At 40.7% G+C, this 21,825-nt stretch overlaps 1 protein-coding gene across 2 annotated transcripts in view; it reads right to left on the minus strand.

The window, feature by feature from the left end:
- Positions 1 to 21,825, minus strand: part of FBLN5 (fibulin 5) — a 45,071-nt gene that overhangs the window by 11,226 nt on the left and 12,020 nt on the right. For both annotated transcript variants that reach the window (XM_042047656.1, XM_042047655.1), the window contains exon 5: positions 2,040 to 2,162. In XM_042047656.1, the coding sequence (XP_041903590.1) occupies positions 2,040 to 2,162 (123 nt within the window). The remainder of the gene's footprint in view (positions 1 to 2,039; positions 2,163 to 21,825) is intronic.

Here is a 21,825-nt window from a genome sequence, read left to right on the forward strand (position 1 = left end):
AAGGCTTAACATTTCCTTTGGTATCAACTGGCTTTTGATTTATGGAGATTTTTTTTTAATGGCTGCTCTCAAATCTTTGAAGCTAAATTTCTGCAATAGAAAACCCCGTGTATTTTCTGCAGTCAGTTAGCAAGATAACCTAAAGGCCAGGTCAGTGGTGGTGTGTACACCAGCAGTAGGCTTCACCAAATCCTGCAAAAATAACATGGATTTTAAGTGAATTAATACCTCATTGCACTGACACAATGCATTATTTTAAATACATGCTTTGTCTTTTGCAGCACTGTTATCTCAAGAGTGCTACATTTTGAGGATAAGGACTTCGACAGGGCTGCTTCTTGTGAGTGGGCTATGTGGATACTGCTGCACTGGCTCCTCTGTGTAAACTTTACAGGGATAATTCCAACAGATAGAAGTGTAGGTTTTTGTAACGGTGATTTACTAACAGTGCACCAAAAAATCTGTCTCTAAACCCAACTTGGGCCCCTGATTACAGTAAATATTCCTTTACTGCCTTATGGCAGCAAAAATCACTTCTCCAAAGCCAGTGTAAAGTATGGAAAACTGAGACTTCTTTGAAATTTAGGGAAAAATATAGCAACTCTAAACACAGTTTGTTTTTCCTTTGCCTTGCAATAATCCACCCCATGATTACTTAAATAGAGCAATACTGGGATATTATTGCCTATTTTAAATAGCATAAGCAGGTACTCAAATCAATTCAGCAATGCAGCCATTTCAGTTCTCTGCTATAACCATCAAGCAGAAGAATATTTTAGATCTGTGTTCAAATCTTGAATGCTGCACACAACCCTTTCATTTGGCCTGTGACTGGGAGAAGTAAATGGGTAACAGAACAGGTGATGCAGAGCAGAATCTGCCTTCCTGCCCTTCCTCATCCCCACCCTACCACATATGCCTGTACATTCCCCAGCACAAGCTTTTTTTTTCCCAAGAGAAGTTGATTTTTCATAGATTAAGGAGCAGGAGCCTTGGAGACTTCTTATCCCAGGGAACTACGAGACAGTGACTCCCTGAAGTGGCTGTGGCTGCACGGACCCCAGCTTGGACAGGGCTCAGCCTGGTTCCTGCCAGGTGATTACACAGCAGCTGCTTGCAGTAGTGAGGAAAGCAGCCATGAGTGAGTCCTTCGTGGAATTGGTATTTGAGAGGAGAGGAGAAAGCTGGAAAGTAACTGGAGATGCTCCAGGGACGAATGGGCAGGGAAAGCCCATTCTCCTTCCAGTGGAGGTGTGACAGAATGGTCCAGCTCTGCAGAGCTGGCACCAAACAGCCTGCACTGCAGGGAAAAAACTAATAATGGGCAAACTTTTTCTTAAAAACAGTTGTATGCTGATTCCTAGGTCCTACCTGTGTACCTAAAATTAACATCTAGATCATCATCCCATGAGCATGTCAAGTGAGGGGAAAGGGCTGGAGGAGAGGAGTAATGAAAGGTTTTCCTGTGCTGTTTGTTGAGCGATGTTTTTTCAACAGGACTGAGCTAAAAGGATGAACAGGACATTGCTGCAAGGAAAATAATACAATTGAAATAAAACTGCTTGGAAGATACTGAAATGGCACCCAGTTCAGAGGTAATTTTTTTCTCATCCCCAAACAAAAGAATTGGTTGTCTCTAAGGATTTACTGTCTGTCCCATTTCTTGGTATCAAATACAGATCCCTTCAGGTCCACACTGTCACAGTAAGGAAAGGACAGGTCTGCTGGGGCAAAAATCCTTATGCATACACACTGACAATTGACCTTATATGAAAGGGAATCCTTCAGACTGGGAATATGAAAAGCCCAGTTATTACACTATTATGATGCTAGTCATATGGCATTTACATCTACATTTTTGTTCCATGAGGGAGTCTCTCTGCCAAGCATCCCAATGGCACTTACAGAGACAAAAGACACTTTTCACAGAGCTGAAGGTTTAAATGTGTACTTGACAAAAGTGCTTAGTGACATTATTTCAGGGAGTCACAGGTACACATATACAGATACCCAGATACCATATCCCATGAGGATTTTACCTAAACACTGGCCTTCTAACAGCCAGTAGCCTTCAGTGCAGGAACAGGTATAGCCCCCCTCAGTATTTATGCAGATCTGGGTGGGGTTACACTGGTGAGAATCTGAAGCGCATTCATCCACATCTGCAACACAGAAATACAGAAGGAAAATGTTAGAAATAGCAACAACAAAAGATTTTTCATGCTGTACAGTGTGTACACCACCTCTGGGCAAGGAACTCAAGTTTGGAGGAGTAGAGAGAATGAGCATAACCTGAAGGAAAATTCACAATAATAAACATCTGAGAGCGGTGAGAACTGAGGGTGCACATCAAATCTCTCAGTTTTGCAGGTGACCCAGTGTTTCTCAGTGTTTTTCCTCAAGGAAAGTCTCTCATTATCTCAAAATTTTTGTTACTTCCACATTTGCTATGTCACTGAGCTGGGATTTCCATGCTACAGGGCAGTGTTCAGCCCTAGGGAGAGGCTGTGCAACCCCACTGAAGACTAAGAGATGAAGGGGAGTTCGAGAGGTGTACAAACACAATTCAGAGACATAAAAAAAATTACTTCCTACCCCCACCAATGCAGACCATCTCACCATAATTTTTCAGACACGAAGTCAACTTTTACCTGACCAAAAAATGTATACTACCCTGGAATCAATTTCCTGACAATAATACTATTTTCTTTTAATTTCCACCCCCCAACCCCCCCCCAATCTTTATTGGTTTTAATGTATTTGGGTTTTTATTACAAACCCTTAGGGTGTTTTTGTTGTGGGTTTTTTGGTTTTTTTGGGGGTTTTTTGTTTGGTTTTTTTTTTTACAAAGGAGGTGAATAGCATTCCTACTTTTACATAAGCCAGGGCCCTGGAACCTAACTGATTAAAAATGCCTTTCAGAGTCAGAAGTTCAATTTGAATCACGCCTTGCTCAATATCTTTCCTGATGATTCAGGCATCAGGTTTGCCTCTACATGTCAGAAATGGAAATACCAAAAGATAAATTGTGTCATTTTTTCAGCCAAACCAGATTTCTATGTTTTATTTGTTGATACCTAAACTATTTTTTATTCCAGCATACTATGCACTGGCCTTTGCTGAAGCACTGTGTCATCTAAGCAATGCTACTCCCTTGATCCTCCCCTGATTCTTATTAATCCAGACTTTGTTAGGTCACGACTGAAAGTATCTTGCTGATGCCCTGGGCTGGAGCAGGCAGCAGAGGGCAGGAATTACATCTTTGTATCTGTCCCCAAGGCAGCAAGCATAGCCAGTCAGCTGTACAATCCTAGCAGTCATGAATTAACTGATCCAGTCTACCACAGCAGCATATCTAACATGTTCAGATATATAAATAAATACATGTATATTATACATATGGAGGGAGTCTAGAGTTCTTATCTTGCCAACATCTGTACTGGAGCAATTTATGGTGAGTCAAAGCTGGTAAGATAACAAGAGGGTCACAATTAGAGGTAATTAACTCTGCCAGAAATTGGTTCTCATGTATTTATTGGCCAGATGAAGGCTGGCAAAATGGTGGGGGAAGTGGGAAAGGGGTAAGATAACAAGTCTAGACTATATAGGTCCATAAATATGTTGTTCAGTTCAGCTATTGCTTCTACGATTGGGCTAAAAAATCTGGATCCTCCCTTCATAGCATATCACACATAATTGGTAGTATCTGAACAGAGATTTTATCTAACCATAAATTTAATAACAATGACATTAATGTTTTCTAAATGAAAAAGCTTTCTATTTATCATGCTTGCTTATTGTTTTAGGAATGGTACCTTGGGATCTGGCCAATTCTGCTTTTTCTAGTCTGCACTAAGCTTAGAAAAGAGATTTTCATTTTCCACGTTCCCTGCTTCCAGTAATATTAATAGGTGAAGCGAAGTGAAAACAAAATGAGGGTCATGATCTCACCACATATGGTAGCAAGGCTGTTTGAAGACTACAGATCCTCCACTCTTTGTGGTGCATTTTTCTTGCAGGGGTATGATGTGTCTCACTTAAAGCAACAGGTGGCTATGGGATTGGTTTTGTTCCCAAGTCATCTTTGTAGCAGTTGCATGAGCTCCACTCCAGAGAAGTAAGATGTTGAACCTCTTCCATTTGCTATATACCAAGCAGATTTATTTGCTTACTCCCAGTCTTCTTTACCTTTTGTGGTGGTATTGGAAGCATATTTCCATTTGAATGCAACATTTTTACAATGGAGGCCTCCTGTGGAATTTCTGCCAGAAAACCTGATAAACCTGAAGTTGTCTCCGCAGGACACCTTGAGTCCTCACATTTTGCACTGAACAGTACCTTGGTGACTTCACTAAAGAAGTTTTATGCAACCAACAGGTATAAACAGCTTTACTGGTAGCAGCAAATCTTTTTGCTTGGGCCTGAGGGTGCACACCCAGTTCTGTATTCCATGTCTGGCATTCTCTAAGATTGCCCCTTACCATGAGGTGCCATTACAGTCTGACCCAGCCAATACAATCAAATAAATTATTTTTGGGAAGCAGCCTTCATAGTTGAAACAGGTAGTATAATCCCAGCCTGTCTGCCCCATTATATTATATTACATTATATATTATATTACATTATATGGGCTCACTAAGTGACAACAGATATTTGTGCACTGAAAAAACTATTGGTGCAACAAGTGGCCAGCCATTAGGTGTCTTCTTGAAGGATATCAGACCTGGGAGACAGAGGGTGCCTTGCCCAGCCCATTTACACAGTGCAGCATACAGTGAGAACAGGTGTGGTTGCTAAAGTCAAAACTAGACATTTGGCAGGGAAATGAAAAAAACCCAAAACAATTTCAGATTATTTCCACTGGGGAGAAAACTAGCCATAGAACTTCAAGAGATTGCCTGTAATGGATAGGCACAGAAGCTATATCAAAACACTTCCAGGACACTTTTGTTTGAATGGAAAATTGCAAGAGGTTGCAAGCAGAACATGACAATCCATCAATAAGGTGTGAATAATTTATTTTTCTGGTTGCACATCTTATTTCTGTCCCATTCAAGCACAAATCTTAGGTGTCTTCATGCTCTGGGACTTCAAAACCCATTTGTACTACTTCTGCCTCTGTGATGGGTCATACACAATACTAGAGCAAAAGTGTGATGCTAATTGTACATGGTAATAGGTTTTCAATAGCTTTGTAGGTTCAAAGCAGATACGACAAATTCAGAGAATAAAAAACTGTAATGCCTACTCAATGCAAAGATAGCAGATGTGGCTAAGAAGTCCCTGAGGTACATTTTTCTGAAGCCTGAAAGAGTGTGTCCGACCCAGCGTAACTGGTGTCACAGTCTTCATCATGGACAGAAATACTGCAATGAGTTGTCATCTGAGCCCCAAAGTAACGTCTAATCAGCTGGAGAGCAGAAGAGTTATTAAAGGGGAGCATGCTAGTAAGAAATCCTAGAAACTCTACTGTCCAAGATGTTAATAATTTGTGATAGTCGATGATCTCAGCATCAGTGCCATGAAAGCATCAGATGCTGTCACCCATCACTGATAATTCAAGGATGGTTTTCATTATACTTGAACCTACTTTTAGTACCTTTCATCACCAAGATCCCTAGAAAATATTGCCTACATCCAAACAAGTCTAGTCTTTAATAACAGCTACTGTTACTGGATGCCTCATGTGATTTTGGCTCGATGACTCAGAATGTGGCAACAAAGAAGAATTGCTGTGAGGTGGACTAGGAAGGAAATACAAATTAGATCTGTCCTCAGTGAAGACAGACTAAAGTATGTGGTGGTTACTGTGCAGGTCAAGGAGCCAGCACAGATCTCTGCCATAGTCCAGCCTCCCTCACTGTCTAACATCTAAAACTCTTCAGAACAGGGTTTAGGTACAAAACCTGTTCACAGTGAGTCCATTTTTATTTAATGCCTTCCAATCCTAATACAAATCAAACTGGACTACAAAACCCTGCAATATCCCACTTGGTGATAAATACCAGTGCACCTGGATTTTAATGAGGAAATTCAAGATTAAGGAATTAAAGGACAAGCCTATGACCACTTAACAAAACAAAACCAAGAGCAGGTCACAGACCTTTCTGTCTTGTAGTCTTTCATGTACAACCTGCCCCACTTTTTCAGAAATTTTGTGCAGACTCAACATCGGCTAGTGAGATCTAAAATAAAAGATTAACCATCTTCTGAAAGCATTGTGTTCTACTAGAGGGCCTTGGAAGCATCAGAGGCTCTTTCAGCTAAATTCTATGGTACTCAGAATGTTGCTGCTCTACCCTAACGGTGCATGGAACCTCAGAGATTCCAGTAGTTACTGAAGCAGAAAGAGAACTATTGATGTAGTCAGTAGCAAATTAAGAGTTATCTGGCTTTCACACCTCTTCTTACCCTTACAGACAGGACCGCGAGTGTTGCTGTGAAATTACATATGAAAAAAATGAAGATGTTAAAGGTTGTCATACCTAAAAATTTTGAACAAATTTACATTTTCTCAAATTACTACTGACTCTGTGTGACTCCTTTGAGGGACCAGTTGTTCAGCACTTTATAAGCACACTAGAGAACCAAGGCAGGGTAGGATGGATCACTGTTCAAAACTTCTCTTGCCAAGGAGTGCTTGGCCAGAGCTGGCTCTAGTTGTTTCAGCTCTTGATTATCCCGCTGTACGCTATTAAATTAGTGGTCATGTACATTCTCTCACCCGTCCTTCCAGTTGTTGTATTCGCTTCTCTTATCCATCCTTCCAGTTGCTGTGTCTACATTACTGCTCCCACAGCTAGTTCCAAAGGCAGAAGTTAGGGCAGGAGTCCAGACAAATTAAAATCTGACTTGAAGTGGGAACGATTCACTGTGTTACTTCCCAGATGAATACCGAGAGCAACAACATGGCCCATCCAGACCACTGCTCTCTGCCTCCTAAGAAATACCACCTACAATGAACAGAGCCTCATGGCTCCAAGCCGTAAGTTTTAAAGATCTCTGGGTTACTGACAGCATGGGAGAATAGGTAGATGGCATCTCCATATCTGTTTGTAAGGAAACGTGCTGCAAGAGCCTAAGCCTGAATACTTCAAAATTAACCACATCCTCTCTCGTAGATCACCGTGTTTGCCTTAAAAAAATTATGGCTGTAGTGGGTTGGTTTAGCAACTCTGGGGTGTGATGTTGTCTTTACTCAACATTTAAACAAGAGGTGAGGTGGCTGGGGCAATGGAATTTCATTTGGGGATTGCAAGGGTGGAGAAAGTTGGGTTTTTTTTGTATTTCTGGCTGACTGCCTTTTGTAGGATGTGATGTGCTGATGCTTTGTTTTTATTGGTACAGATTGTATTTTTAATTGATGGCAGGATGCCTGGTGACTGGATAGATATCATTTACAATGTCAAAATAAATAAATGAACTAATTGTGTTTAGCATGCAAATTACTGGCTTTGTGTTTTATTATCTGTAAAAGCTAGTATTAATGGACATTAGTGGATTCCTTAGAATTTAGCCACATCATAGAACAATGAATGAAATTTTTAATTCACTGCTCATAAATTAAAGAAAAAAAAATTTAAAAGCCATGCATACACAAAAGTGGGTCAGGATATTAATATAGTCAGAAAGGAAAGCTAGATGTGAAACTGCAGCAGAACACCACATCTCACTGGGGAGGCTAATTCTTATCAGGAGATCTTTTTTTGTACTGACTCACGTCCACCAAGAATGCAGGACTGAGACCACTCTTATTTGTATCAATAATACTGTGAGAAATCACAGCATAAAAAGAAAACCAACACTCTAATCCATTGAATTAAGACCAGACATATTCAGTACTTCTCAAACCAAAGAGGCTAAAACTAGGAGTTCAAAAATATCAAGAGAGAATCATAAATGTGGAATTCTGAGGATCTGGTTTTGGCCCACTGTTTTCCACATTTGTGATAAAATCCACAGGATCACAAGCTGGTGGAGTTAAGAACTAAAATGTCAAATGAAGTCTTATATGAAAATATTTTGCTAGGTATGGTGGGCACATTTGAAAGTGCTTTTCAAGACAGACAAATGCAAGGTCATATATCAAGAGTAAAAAATGTAGGTCAAAAAATAATTCTGGGGTTGTTACAGATAATCACTTGAAAATGAACTTTTCTTGTCATCATGTTGCTGAAAAGACAAGCATAAACATGAGAACACTGAGTAGACACAGGAAATTGTTCTTACCACTGTATATTGCATCAATGCGATAATTACTGAAATACATTTCTAGTGTCAACCTTCAAAAACTGATATTGCAAAGAGATACCAAGAGATTCCAAAGAGTTATTCCAAGCCATGAAAATTTATCTTTGAGCAAGATAATACTCCATTTAGTAATCTGTTTCAGATAAGGTTCAAGGTATATTTGCCTGTGATTTGTAAACCTCTTCATGGAAACTGTGTTCTTATCTAGAGATGGTCACTAAAACTAAAGAAATGAAATTCAGTGTCTAGAAGACAAATTCAAAATAAAAATAAGACACACACTTTAGTAGTGCTACTGATTAAGCATCTGAAAACTGATTTTTAGTGAGAGAAATTGTACCCCTAATGTTTGTAGTAACTTCTGAAATATGTGGAAAACACAGAAAACGTTAATAACATTTCCCTGCTAGAAGATGTTAAGTCATCAGCCTAAATATGTTGAGCATGCCAACCACCTTCCTTTCAGTACACACAGAGTGATTGCTACTTTATGGAGGATGAATCAAGTAAAAGAGGAAGAATCCAAGTTATTACCACAGACAATTTGTTGAATCAAAGAGCCTCAAGAGGACTAAACTGTAGGTTAGAGGATGTGGTCATGCAGGAAGTAGTAGATTTTTCTAAGTAACTTTGTGAGGTGGATAGCCAGGGGAAGAAGCCAGCAGGCAACAGGAGACGGAGCAGAGGTGTTTAGGATCTGGAATCACCTGCCTTCTGGAAGGTGTGGTTCAAAAACTGTAAGCAAAGACACTGCCTTTCTTCTCCTCAGAAAAAAAAGGATTGTGCATAAACAGGACTTTGTGCATTAAAGAATACAGGCAGAAACCAAGTCCTTAACATCACCTCATCAGTTCAGAGACTTTTCTGAGCCCTTCAGGCAGGAAAAGATTTTCTTGACAAAAAGCTACTTTTAAAGGAAAAAAAAAAGTCTTGGTCCTTATGAGCATGTGGTTACATACCAAATGACAGAGTAAATGCATAGAGTGGAAAGTTTACCAAAGACGTTCCATCCCAAAATGATTTGCACCTGCCACAACAGGAACAGGGGCACTATTGTCCTTGTTCAGTCCAGCCACTGGTGTTGAAAGTGGTGGGATGTGTGACTGTGCTTATCCCTCCACAGGCATGGTCTGTGCTCAGGGCACTGTGACCATTCCACTCCCTCCATGGCAGATTTCCTGGCTGGCTGACAACAGAATAACAGCATTAGTGGAGAGCTGTCATGGAAGGATGTGGGCTTATCATCTCTGAGCTAGAACCATGCTCTTGGAGACTTTGACAATTAGAAGTGAAACTTTGCTTGGACTCTGTGATGAAGGGGGAAGCCAATGTGGACAGCAGATTTCCAAGACAATATGCTTTTGGCAATGTGTGCTGTTTCACAGATGGACTGTTACATTTTGTTCTCTTTGGAACATATTTAGCATGCATGACTTCCTTTCTTAAGTAATGAATGCTGATAATCATGCTACAAATTTCTGTGGGTCACAGTAGTAGCTATGGCTGTGTTTCCTTCTTTTGATCAGCCATTGACAAAAGTAGGTATGTTTTTGCCATCGTGATTATTTGAGAGCCAGTAGCACCATGGGGTTCAACACAGTAATACTGAAGATTAATTTGACAGTTGTGAGAGCACAGGTCGTGCAGATTGGAAAATGTTTGCCATGGAAAATCTTCTTCCCTCTTTTACAAGGAGATGTGTGTGATTTTGGGGCCCTACATCTTTATTTTATTCTGTCTGTGTTTTAGTCCCACTGTTATACTGTCACAACCCCAGGAGCTAATCCTGCTCTTAAGATGCAACATTCTGGAAGAGAGGCTCAAAGCTGACAGCTTGTTCCAGAATCTCTGTCTGCTCAAACACTAAAGCTCGTTCAGTCATTTATAACCCTCAGGGCTCCATTTTAAAATAATACAAAGATTGGACGTCTGTTTTTTATAGGCATAATTGCAGGCCAGGACTAAACATCCGAGCTCAGTAACATGGGTATCAGTTCCAAGATTACTTGGAACAGAGCACTTTCCCCAAACTTCTCCCCCACTCCTTATTTGGACACTGAAAAGTAATTTCCTCAGTAGTAGATTTTTACTCAGTGAAATCACATGTTTTCTCAAAACTTTTTTTTTCTCAATATAATTACATTTGATAAGAAAAGGGAAGAAATAACAATGCCACATTCCTAAAGTGCAGACTGAAGCCAAATTCAAACTGCTGCTGTGTGGGGTCAGTGTTTTTTCCAAGGACAACTGACCCCGCTGAGCTTGGACACCGTCCAAGATCAACTCCCTAAACACCTGTTTAATTGCATATTTCACTCTCTGAGGACTGGCCATTGATTGCTGAATTAATTCTCTATCTGCATCCCATATGCATTAGGTTACTGATTGATGGCTAACCAAGGATTAAAGTGGTTTTTTTCACACAGAGGGTCAGTCTGGAAATGGACACTAAATAAGTGTGAGGCATGAATCTGTAATTCTGCTCCCTCTGCCTGGTATGAAAATTGCTCAACATGTGTCACAGGTTCTATGTCTCCTGCCAGCTATCTGAGCCTTTCCTTAGCAAGCACAGTTTTCACATTACTCAAAGATGATAAACAACAGCTAAACTGTGAAGGACTTTGCTCTTTGAGTGCAGCTCTAGTGCTGCTTTTGTTGCTGAGATTTACAGGACAGCCATGTAGAGAAGTGCACAGCAAGAGGACTAAAGGGCCAGCAGCCTCTCCCCTCTCTGCTCAGAACAGACCTGTGTGTGGTTCACAAACTTGGCATCACCTGCAGACCACAGATCCTCACTCCCACACATTCACAGGGTTCCCTGTTGGTACAAGATCCCAGCCACTTGTGTGGACTGTTCCTGGTGTCCCATGAGAGCTTTTGCACAAATGCACATTAGTCAGTATGCTAACTCTGAGATCAAAAATAAGACACCCTACTAATTTCAACTAAGAGCTTTGCTTAAACATAGAAACTCCATGGACTGGAACATAACTGTATTCTCTGGATTCATTATTTCCTGCTGCAGGTTCTGCACATCTTATGAAGTGCATGATCAGTGCATGTGATTTGGGAATCTCAGCTATTTCCCTGCTGCACTTATTCTATTTCAAGTAGCTGCAGTATAGCAGAACGGGAGTGACCCAAGTACCCTGCTGAAGTGAGGTAGATGTGTTACTATTCCACTGATGACCACTGAACCTGCTGAATTAGGAGATACAAAGAAATTTTTGCTCAACATGATTTTATCTTCATCATCAGGAAGCATATTTTTCAGCTGAATAAATGAAGTGTTATTGTGGTTTCTCAAAATTATCTATTTTATATGACCACATGCTACACTGTGATCTGCTGGTAGGGTGGTAAGAGGAGCCAGTGAGCTTTTATTGAGAATACTCCCAGCTGATGGGAGGTTATCTAAGTAGCACTTTCTATTGTAATGGAAACAAAAAATATGCAGTCAGAGCCAGGAAATGCACACTCAGAAATAAGAAAAAAGATCCTTACAATCATCCCTTTGCTGCATGATATGAAATAGTCTCATGCAAGAATCTGTAGAGAAGGCTTATAAAATTTTACAGAAGAGGAGTAGAAGCATTAACACTGATGAACAGAATTTTCTATGGCTGAATTGTATTTTTCTACAAATCTATGGGTTAGTTAAAAAAGACCCTGAAAGAAAGAATATATCAAAAATATAGGCATTTAAAGCATTATTTATAAACCTTTGAACATGTCAGTGAAATGCTATTGGCTTCTCCTCCAACAAATTTTTTCAAAGACTTTTCTGTTAGGGTACAGAACATGAGAGAACTAAAAGCAGAGAGCTGCTATTCCCACTTTTGTTCCCTGGGGAGCTTTGAGAAATCTCAAGCACAAATAGTCCAGCCAGCTGGTTTAGCCAATTGGTGGTCAGTTTACATTTCCTCTAATAAGTGAACTTCTTGACCGTACATTTTAACTGAGTCATTAAGAGCTCCTTTTCCAAGTGTTTTGGCAGGCTAGAGAGGTCTGGGACTGTGAATAAACCACAATAACTAGTAAAGAAGAGAACAGTCCGACTTTTAATACGGCAGAAGAAATTGATCCAAATGGATCCAGAAATTAAAGCCACAGTGAAAACAAAGGGATACAAATATCCACCTGCAGGTTATAACAGAAACTTTTATTGGAAGGGCTGCTTCTTCCATTAAAATGCAGCCACTTTGGATATGCAACATCAAGCATGTTGTGCAAACAACTGAAAATACAAGAGAGATTCTAGGTGAGCAATATGTACATACCCATAGAGATAATTCAGTATGAATGCTGTAGTCACTCTCACAGGATAACTTGAAATCTTCAATATACATGAAAAAAAGACAACAAGAGATCTCTATCATGGGAAACTGGAATAGCAATATGAGATTTGTCACTAACTGATCTCTCACAAAAGCTTCAGCAATAATCACCAGCATCTCATTCAGTAAAGGACCGGATTCAAAGAATCTAAAGTATCCAAAGAAGCTTGGCTTGAGCATACAAGGAGGCACCAGCTGGAGGTGGCATGGCTGTAGATTGCCTCATGTCACTTGAAACTGCGTGAGTCAAACACACATACAATGGGCACTTTGACTTTCTCCAGGAGGCTAACACGTAAATCCCTCAACCTAGCATTAAAACCAGGGAAAAGAGCCTGGCTTGCAGAATGTGTGTCTGGAAGCTCATATAGTGAAGTAGAAACGATTATCAAATGTAGGATTTTTAATCAGTTTTTCAGTGAAATGAATCTTCTGTTTCATGGAGAGAAAATTCAGTCAAGACATCCAGATCAATACTTCTGTTTTATGCCAGGATCAATACAGAGGAAGAAGATCTGCCCTTATCTCAATTGATTTATTGATTTACAGGTGGGGGCCAGGACTCCTGCAAATGTTATGTAACTTTTATTAGAAATTTTCTTTAATGCAGTTTCAGCCTCACATCTTGTCCTGCCTGGGAGTTTTGCAACCATCTAGAACCTGTCATGGTCCTGCTCAAAACTGGAAGTTCTTGGGGCTAAACAAAACATAACTTTCTGCCTCTATAGGCTCAGCATATCTCCTTTGAGATCTTGCTATATCAGAATGTCACAAATCTGGAAATCTCCTGTGTTCATTTAGGCCCTACAGGTAACTGAATGGGGTTAGGGAGAGAAAGAGGGAAAAGCCCTTTGAGTTGAAACACCTCTTTTTTCAGGGAGCCATGAACTGAGAGTAAGGAGAGCAGGAAAAACTGCCAGTAGACATCCACATCACACACTAATTGGAACAAAGTAAACCTCCCATAACCACGCAGTTTTCATTTATCCAGGATAGTTTGCAACCCACTTGGCTGGCGGCAATTTTTGGAACATTGCAAGAAAATGTGGTTCAAGCATTATAAAGCAGTGAATGCCAGATCTGAGTTAAAGCCAGTTATTTGAGCAGGGGTTATAGGCATTTTCCTATGATCACCACCACTGAAATAAATAAATAGATGGCTTGCTATGTATACACTCAGAGGGGAATGTTGCCCAACATTCATAGCTCTTTGCTATTAACAGTAATGAGGACACAGCTGTCTGAGCCTGGAAGCCAGTATTTGCAGAGATTTTTCTTCTCCACTGGCTTTCTTCCACTACCCATTCTTTGCTTATAAAAGAGCCCAAAAGGTCCTAACATTTATACAAGAATTACCTTGGCTTTGTGGCACTTTTGAGATTGTTATAAAGCATGCTGACACATGGACGGATTTGAAACTTCGATGAAATATGAAAAACAATTTTCTCGCCTGATAAGGTCCCCAATGCCCTTAGTGCCAAGCATAACAATCTCTTTAGTCAATCATGACAGCTCCTGGAGCAGTTGGCAAGAGTTGCAGCCAAGGGCAGAGATCTGAAGGTTCCCTTCTTATAAAGGCCTTCTAATTCTCACTGCCTGCAGACCCTGGGGTTGTGATGTGAGTTTTGAGTCACATGTAACTGGTAACAGAGCCTCCAAAGCAAATATAAAAGCACCCCACTCCATTCAAAGATCTTACAGCACTTTAAAATCAGTGCTAAAACTCATAGTCTATGTGAAAAAGAGAATATCTCATTTCATGGGGGCCTTCAATATATCAAAGGCTAGAGCAGTATCAGACACAGGCTACTGCACTTCAGGCACTGCAGTTTCAGAACCATTGCACAAGGCATGTTAAAGTTGACTTCTGTAAGTCATCTGGTCCCAGCCTCCACTCAAAGCAGGGACAATTCAGTCCGGCTGCTCAGGGCCTTTTCCAGTTGAGGTTTGAATTTCTTCAAGGGTACAACCTTTAGCAACAAAGTTTTTGAACCTCTGTTCCAGTGTTTGACCACCTTCACTGTGATAACATTTCTCCTTATAACTAATAAGAATTTCCTGTGTTGCAACTTTTACCTGTTCCTGTCCACATGCATTTTGAGATGGATCTGGCTTCATCTGCTCTACACACTCACATTAGACAGTGGAAGGCAGCAAGCAGTACAGTTTCCTCATAAACCTCATGTTCTTAAGGCAGGGTAAATCCACTTCTCTCAACCTCTCCTTGTATGACGTGCTGCCACCCTCTAACCACCACAGCAGTCCTTTGCTGCATATCCTTCAGTGTGCCCAGGTCTTTTTTATGCCAGGAAACCAGAAGGACTGGGAGAATTGGGTGCCTGTGAAGGCAACAGAAATTGACTGCACTTTGAATTCTCCCTTGGAGGTATTTAAGAGAAAGTACTTAAAATGTGAATCTCTGCTTACTTTAGTAGCAACTGTTGAGGTGGGTGAACTATTTCACTGGATGCTGTACAAACCCAGAACCAGATTGCACTACTCACACCTACACTCACACTTTTGTCCCCAGATCGTTAAGGTAATCCTACCTTTCTTATACCAGAACTCAGAAATTCCTGACTAGCGCTACAAGCTGAAAACCCGGCTGGCCATAGGACCAGTGTCACAGGCAGTCCCACCAGCTCTCACATTATCCATGAAAGCTCAGAAAGACACATTGTCACACTGAGCATTCCCAAGCCAAATGGTTCATTTCCAAGTAGCCTGGCCTGAAAAAAAACCCACGTTCTCTTTAGGTAATTAAAAAAAGAAAAGTAAATAAATAAACAGAAGAGACAATGTTCCCAACCAGCAGGAACATTTAATCTCTGTGATTATTCCTGGAGCGAACTCCTGCTTTTGCTCTCTAGAAGGCACATCCCAGTGAATTTTCCATCATGTGGGCCTGCTGTAGTGGAAAGTTAATTTACTTTTTTTTCTTTATCATAGTACTTTCTTTTATTAGCCCCTTATTGCCACAAGGTCTCGGGTCATACTGAGTCACACAAGGGACCATTTTAGAAGGCACAGTCTCCAGGACAGGAGCAGGCCTAGAAAATTCTTAGCATGATTAGCATTCTACAATTCACAGTCTTTCTAGTCATCTCCAATCAGATACTGCAGACAGTGCTTAGTTCAGCATTTCATGTCCCTCCCTGGTCAAAGGGAATGAACCATGGACGGATCACGTATTTCTGAAATAGTTTCATGTCCCAAGCTTCTACATGTCAGCTTGAGGTTTTTGTAGAGCAGCATGTGATGGTATTTTGTATCTTTAGATGATATATGTCACTTACCAGCTCCAGAATGCATGTGACCAGCTGGGCCATTAATGGATATACTGCAAATTGTCAGCTGCTCATTACCTTTAGAGGTATTCTCTAGTCTGTGTAGGACACACCTGTGCCATAGTTCTCTGGACTTAAATCTGTATTTGGGCTTACTGCCTGAGGAACATGGAGATAAACTTTTTACTTCTTTCAATTAAATTCATGGGCAATGTTTGAAGTCTTATGTATAGCCCTGTAAAGTTCTCTTATACCACTTTCATCTAGGACTAGTTAAACCTCTTGAAAATGTTAATGAGAACAAATTTTGTCCCAAAATGCAATGTACCACCTGAAAAACATAATACAGGTTTTACAGAACTGTATCTTCAAACAGCACTGATTTAGTGGGGGAGAGCACCTCCTTTCTAAAGCTGGCATGCTACAGTCTTTTGGGATGAGTGCATGAAATCAACTGATAGTTGTAAATGCACAGTTCTGGGCTACTCCATCACAAAGTCAGTGTGCTTTTAATTAAAATAATTTCGATCTGCTTCTGAAATAAAGCTCCAGATGCAGTGCTTAGTGATTTGCTGGCAATGAGTGTTGTATATATTGCTGCAGTCTACCTCTGGAGAACATGAGCATGGTCCAAGGCTGGTCCAGCCTGTGCCGGGTTTGGGATTCCCCACAGGGTTTGCAATAGCAGGAAATTAGCAGCATGCTATAGCTTTCAGATCACATCTCCTCTCCCTGGCCTGGTTCCTGCTCCAGGATTAAGGAGTGGCAGTCTGGCAAACGGACTCTGCACTGCTCCAAGATTCCTCCTTCAGAAAGGGGATGTCAGGCTACCCGTTTAAGCTATCTCAGCTTTGTGTTGCTCAGCCACAGTGACAATAAATGTTATTTAAAGGGTGGAGGCTCTTACCCATGCTATGAACTTTTCTCTGCAGTGTTAGATAAAGCATGCTGTTTTATTTTGTGCCTCTGTGCACACTGGAAGCTGGAAATATATCAAAGGATTCAAAAGTACAGCAACTTACACCTGACAACATCTATCCCACCCCCAACTTGTGTGAGACTCTTTCTTGCTAAAAATTGTTCCAGGCAGCTTTTAAATGATTCTACTGTTACATTTTGTACTATTCCTCCACTACAACATACCTAGTGTGTTCTTGTATAACCTGATACACTGCAGTGCCATAAAGGGCTTTACTATGTTCAGTCTAAAAGTAATTTTCCTTCCTTTCAGCAAATTATACCCTATTCAGCAATAATCATTCTTTTGTACCACCCACCATACAAACTTCTGCTTCTCTGTTATTTACAGTTCCAATTACTGTCATCTTACCCTAGGTTTTAAAATACACTTCACTCTTTTAATCAAAGTCAGCCTCAATAATGCCCCCAACTTGCTGCTGCTCTATACTGAGATTTCCATAAACTTATCTACATTTATCTGGTAGTAAAGTACTTACACTTAATGTCAGTAGGTTGGAGCCATTCTCAACAGAACATGCTGAAGTACTATTTGCTCTCTGTTCTGGAATGAGACGTCTTAGTAACACTGCCAGAAACTGCCTAAAGCTACATTGCTTTTGACATCACTGCCTTCTATTGATCATCTTCCACCAGATGACCATGTATTAGGTTATCTTTTCACCTACTGCTGGGTTCCAGTCCCTTAATTTCCTGACCACAATTGTAGCTTTCCTAGACTTCTGTATTACTGTTTATACAATCTTCCCCTTCAGTGTTACCTGCAGATATGTTTGTTGTACCACAAAAAAAAAAAAAAAAAAAGGAAAAGAAAATTAGAAAATAAAAACAAGCTCAAAATATTATAACGAAGCAGACATTAAAATTATTTTGTGGAAAAAACAAAAGGAAACCCAAACCAAACAACACAGTCTCAAACCAAGCAGTAGATTGTGGATTCTTTCAGACCCTGCAAATTTATGGTGTATTCCTCTCCCTCTCCTCCTAGGCTCTCCCTGTTTAGCTGAAGCACTTCTTTTATTTTCAGTATCTGAATGCTTCATGAATACAAACAGATTTATTTTCACTGTAGTGGCCTGTTACTGATGTAGAGCTAATCCACAGAAAAAACAAGAAAAATTTTCCAGACAGACTTATGAGTTTGTATGTTCAAACTTGCAGATGCTCAAGAGCACCTGCAACCATGAGTTACAGTTCAAAGAAGAGAAGGTTTCGCTGGTGTTAAAACTGAAGATGGATTTCAGCACATCTTGTCATCCCCAATGGGCAGCACGTCCCAGCTAAGAAGCAGAATGCTGAAACAACTGCCCTGAAAAGAGCTGGTTGTAACTCACATTTATCTTCTAGTAGCTTTATTTTCTCTGAAAAATTCTCTAATGTCACTGAAGTAGTAAAATGGGAAGGCAGGGTACTAGCAGATGAAGGGGTCAGAGCATGTTAAACTCCACACAACATCAGGTGGCTCTTCTATTTCTGTGTGGCAGGTCTGTCATGGGTCTGGTGTTTTAGGGACAAGACAAAGGAGCATTGCCAGCATGTTATCACTGCCTATAGAGTCTGGCAAAACATATGGTCCATTTGGCTGATTTATACTGGCAAAGAAGAGAATTCATATTTTCTATATATTTTGGCTTAACATCTATATTGTGACATATAACCATGGCCAATTTAAGGCTGGAACCCAATGAAAAGAAACAAGACTGACCCAAAAAATATAAGGGAGAGGCCAAGAAAAACAGTGAGTTTTAAGTCATTGAGAACACTGCCATCTCTAGGCATTGTGGGTGATGCAAATACATGTAAAAATTAACATAGGCCTGAGCAGAGTGCTGGTGCTATGAAGGGCACTGAAAATAAATCAGCCTTCCAGGTGAGGAGAGACTATCATGTACTAAACTCTGCACGTTATGGCACAGGAAGGTAGAGAAAGTGTCACTCACATGAAAATGAGAGAAAAACAAGCCTGACAGATTGGGGAAGGGTACTCATGACACCTGTCAATTTTCCAGCAGTATTAAGGGACTTCATTTTCTTTTAAGCCTTGGAATTGTCTAGTTGGTGGGACTGTCTTGCATGACAGCTATTCCATAAGGGAAAGCTCATGAATTCTACTCCAAAGCAGACAGAGCTAATCAGTACATAGTGGCTTTAACTGATTTGGCACTGCTGAAATCCCTGGAAGTAAGACATAATAAAGGCAAGGCAGCAACAAAGCCCCACGTATCAAACCACTGTTAGCAGGGAGTCCAAGGAATCATTCAGAGATTAATGGCAGGGGTGCAAGCCCTGCCCTGGCCAGCACATGCCAGAGGATATGGCAGGCTGGGCACGATTACTGCTCCTCTGAATTGAGTCAGATATAACCTCCTGCCAACTAACTCTTGGTGACAGCTGAAGTCTGTGTATTGTCTGGCTCAGAGCCCAGTGACCAATAACCCCCAGTTCAGAGACCAAACATAACTGAAGCCATTAAACCAGAGTATCAGTTAAGCCTCTTTTCCTTGCATACCCTTTCCCTCTGTAGTCTACAAATCTCAAGGGAGATGGGATTCTTTGGTTCTTGCCACCTTGTATACCAAAGTATCATACATTTCCAAGAAAGAGGGAAAATTGAAACACATCATGAAATAGAGAGGTCCAAGTCTAGAGAGATTTTAACCTTCCTGTGTCTGTACTGTAGCCTACACATCTAACAAGACATGGACACTGTCCCTTCTGTGCTTATGCCCCTTCTCTGTGCACAAACCCATTATGTTTTGTAACATGACCCGTTCTCATTCAGCTGTCCCCCTCAGTATGCCACTGTGCTTCCCTCCTGGCTCACAGCTCAGTAAAAAAGAAACTAGAAAACTCTTAATCACTCCCATCACAGCAGATGCACACTTCCACAGAATCAGTTTAGCTCAAGGTAAAGTTGAAAGCAAATTCAAACACTCCTGGTGGTCACAGTTTTTAATCATAAGATGATGATCTGACCATCTGTCTATTCTGACCTCAAAATGTCAAGGAATGTCACAAAATCTAGGAAATCCTTATTGTGGTATCAGTATTTTAGCAGGAGAAAAATGTTACCTGACTCCCTGACTATAAGATACTTATGGTTAGGTTTAAGACAGCTTAACTTAAACCTAATAAATTCACTGCAAGAACTTCTGCTTTAAGATCTTCACCAAAGTCAGTACGGACTGTAATCATGGGTCTAAGTGTTTTTGTCTCCAGCTGTTGCCCAGCTACCTACCCAGTATGACTGTAGTTCATTCAAGTTCAGTTGTGGCTATACTGTAGTTGTATTTATTCTGTTTTCACTTCTCACACCATGACACATAAATACAGTCAGTGAGTGGTGCTTGAAAGGCACTGACACGCAGAATGATGGGCACCTACTGTTACACTTTGCCATACTCAGAAGCCTGCTATTTTTCATTCCAGTGCACAGAGTGCCCATTTTCTTAATAACATGTCAGAATTCTTGGCTTGCATGTTATATTTCTTGGTTCGATTCTATCAATTACTTTGCTAGTAGTAGAAGTTTCACAAATAAATGAAGCACTCGCCTGTGCTTTAACCACCAGACTGTACTCCTCCCACACTGCACTTACGGAGGAATGAAAGCAGGAACAAGCCAAGCCACAGAAAGCTCAGTTTACCTTGCTACAGATTGATACATACAGCAGCTTTTTCTATCAAGCTGACTTCTCTACCACAAATAGATTAACTTTAGTGAAAAACAGCATTTCCACCGTCATTTCCCATGGTAAGCGGGATAGGATACCTTTACTGATGGTCAAATTTCTGTAGGAATGACTCTACTGATGAACCCTACTCTAGCGGCTGGATGAGTCTTGCCTTTCCTCAGCCCCAGCCCATCCTCTGTGCTGGTGCAATGGTTTCCTGAGGCAGGAAGGAGCTCTGAGTGTTTTCAGATGTACCTTTTAACCCATGATTATTTTATAGTCAACTTGTGATTACCTTTATGAAGATTGCTTATATGGGATTGTGAATAGAACAGGCCATCCGATCAGAAGCACAGAGGCTAGATCTAGAAGATTTTAATTATGTTTGTCTGGAGCTGTACAATGGGGGTTTATTCAATGGAACAGGACTATGTTAAGTATGTCTGTACTCCAGGATGTTAATGATCCTTCTTTCATTACTCTCCTGACATATGGTCTTGTACCTTAATGTATATAGTTTGTATTTTCCACATGTTTATTTTAGCTGGCTTGTCTAGTCTCATTACGTTAAATAATCAAGGATAAACCATCTTGAATTGTGCTAAAACATGAAACAGGTACAGCATAAGTAGAAGATAATTGAAAAACTGCAGGATTGAATAGCTGCTGAAAGCTTTTGTAGCACAGATATTCCTGAAGCACATTGGAGATATGGGTAAAGGCCTTGGACTTCCCCTCTCCTCTGCTCTATGCAGAAATATAGACAAAAGTGGTCCCTGAATTCCAGCCAGGCTAGTGCACTGCTGTTGTGGCTTAGGAATGGTACTCTCCAATTTAGTTCTCCCACAAAAAAACCCACAAGCTGCTCCTCCTCCCCCACTCCTAATGGAGGCACGAAAGGCATCATAGGTTGAGATAAGAAAAATTTACTGGAAACAGCAATGAGATAAGAAAATGAACAGTAACAGCAACAATATTAATGATAAAAGTGTACAAAAGAGAGAGTGATTCACATGCAAAAATGCTCACTGCAGCCTTCAGCAATAAACCACCCTGGATGAATTTTCTCAGGTGGAAGGAACTCCTTCTCCCTGGAAGACCGAATCCCTCTGCCTGCCCCTGGCAACAACATGAGGGGCTACAGAATAACCTCCAGGTCCTGGCCATACTCCCTCCTGGCTACTGCAAAAAATGAACCCCATCCTGGCTGGAATCAGGACAACTGGGGAAATAACTGACTTCCACATGTGTCACCTTGAGCTTCACTGTTGTAGGATTATTAAACTGAACCTTTCTATC

This window comes from Corvus kubaryi, unplaced genomic scaffold (assembly GCF_017639235.1).
Source record: "Corvus kubaryi isolate FWS band 111438036 unplaced genomic scaffold, C.kubaryi_AGA036_p1.0 66, whole genome shotgun sequence".
Taxonomy (NCBI): domain Eukaryota; kingdom Metazoa; phylum Chordata; class Aves; order Passeriformes; family Corvidae; genus Corvus; species Corvus kubaryi.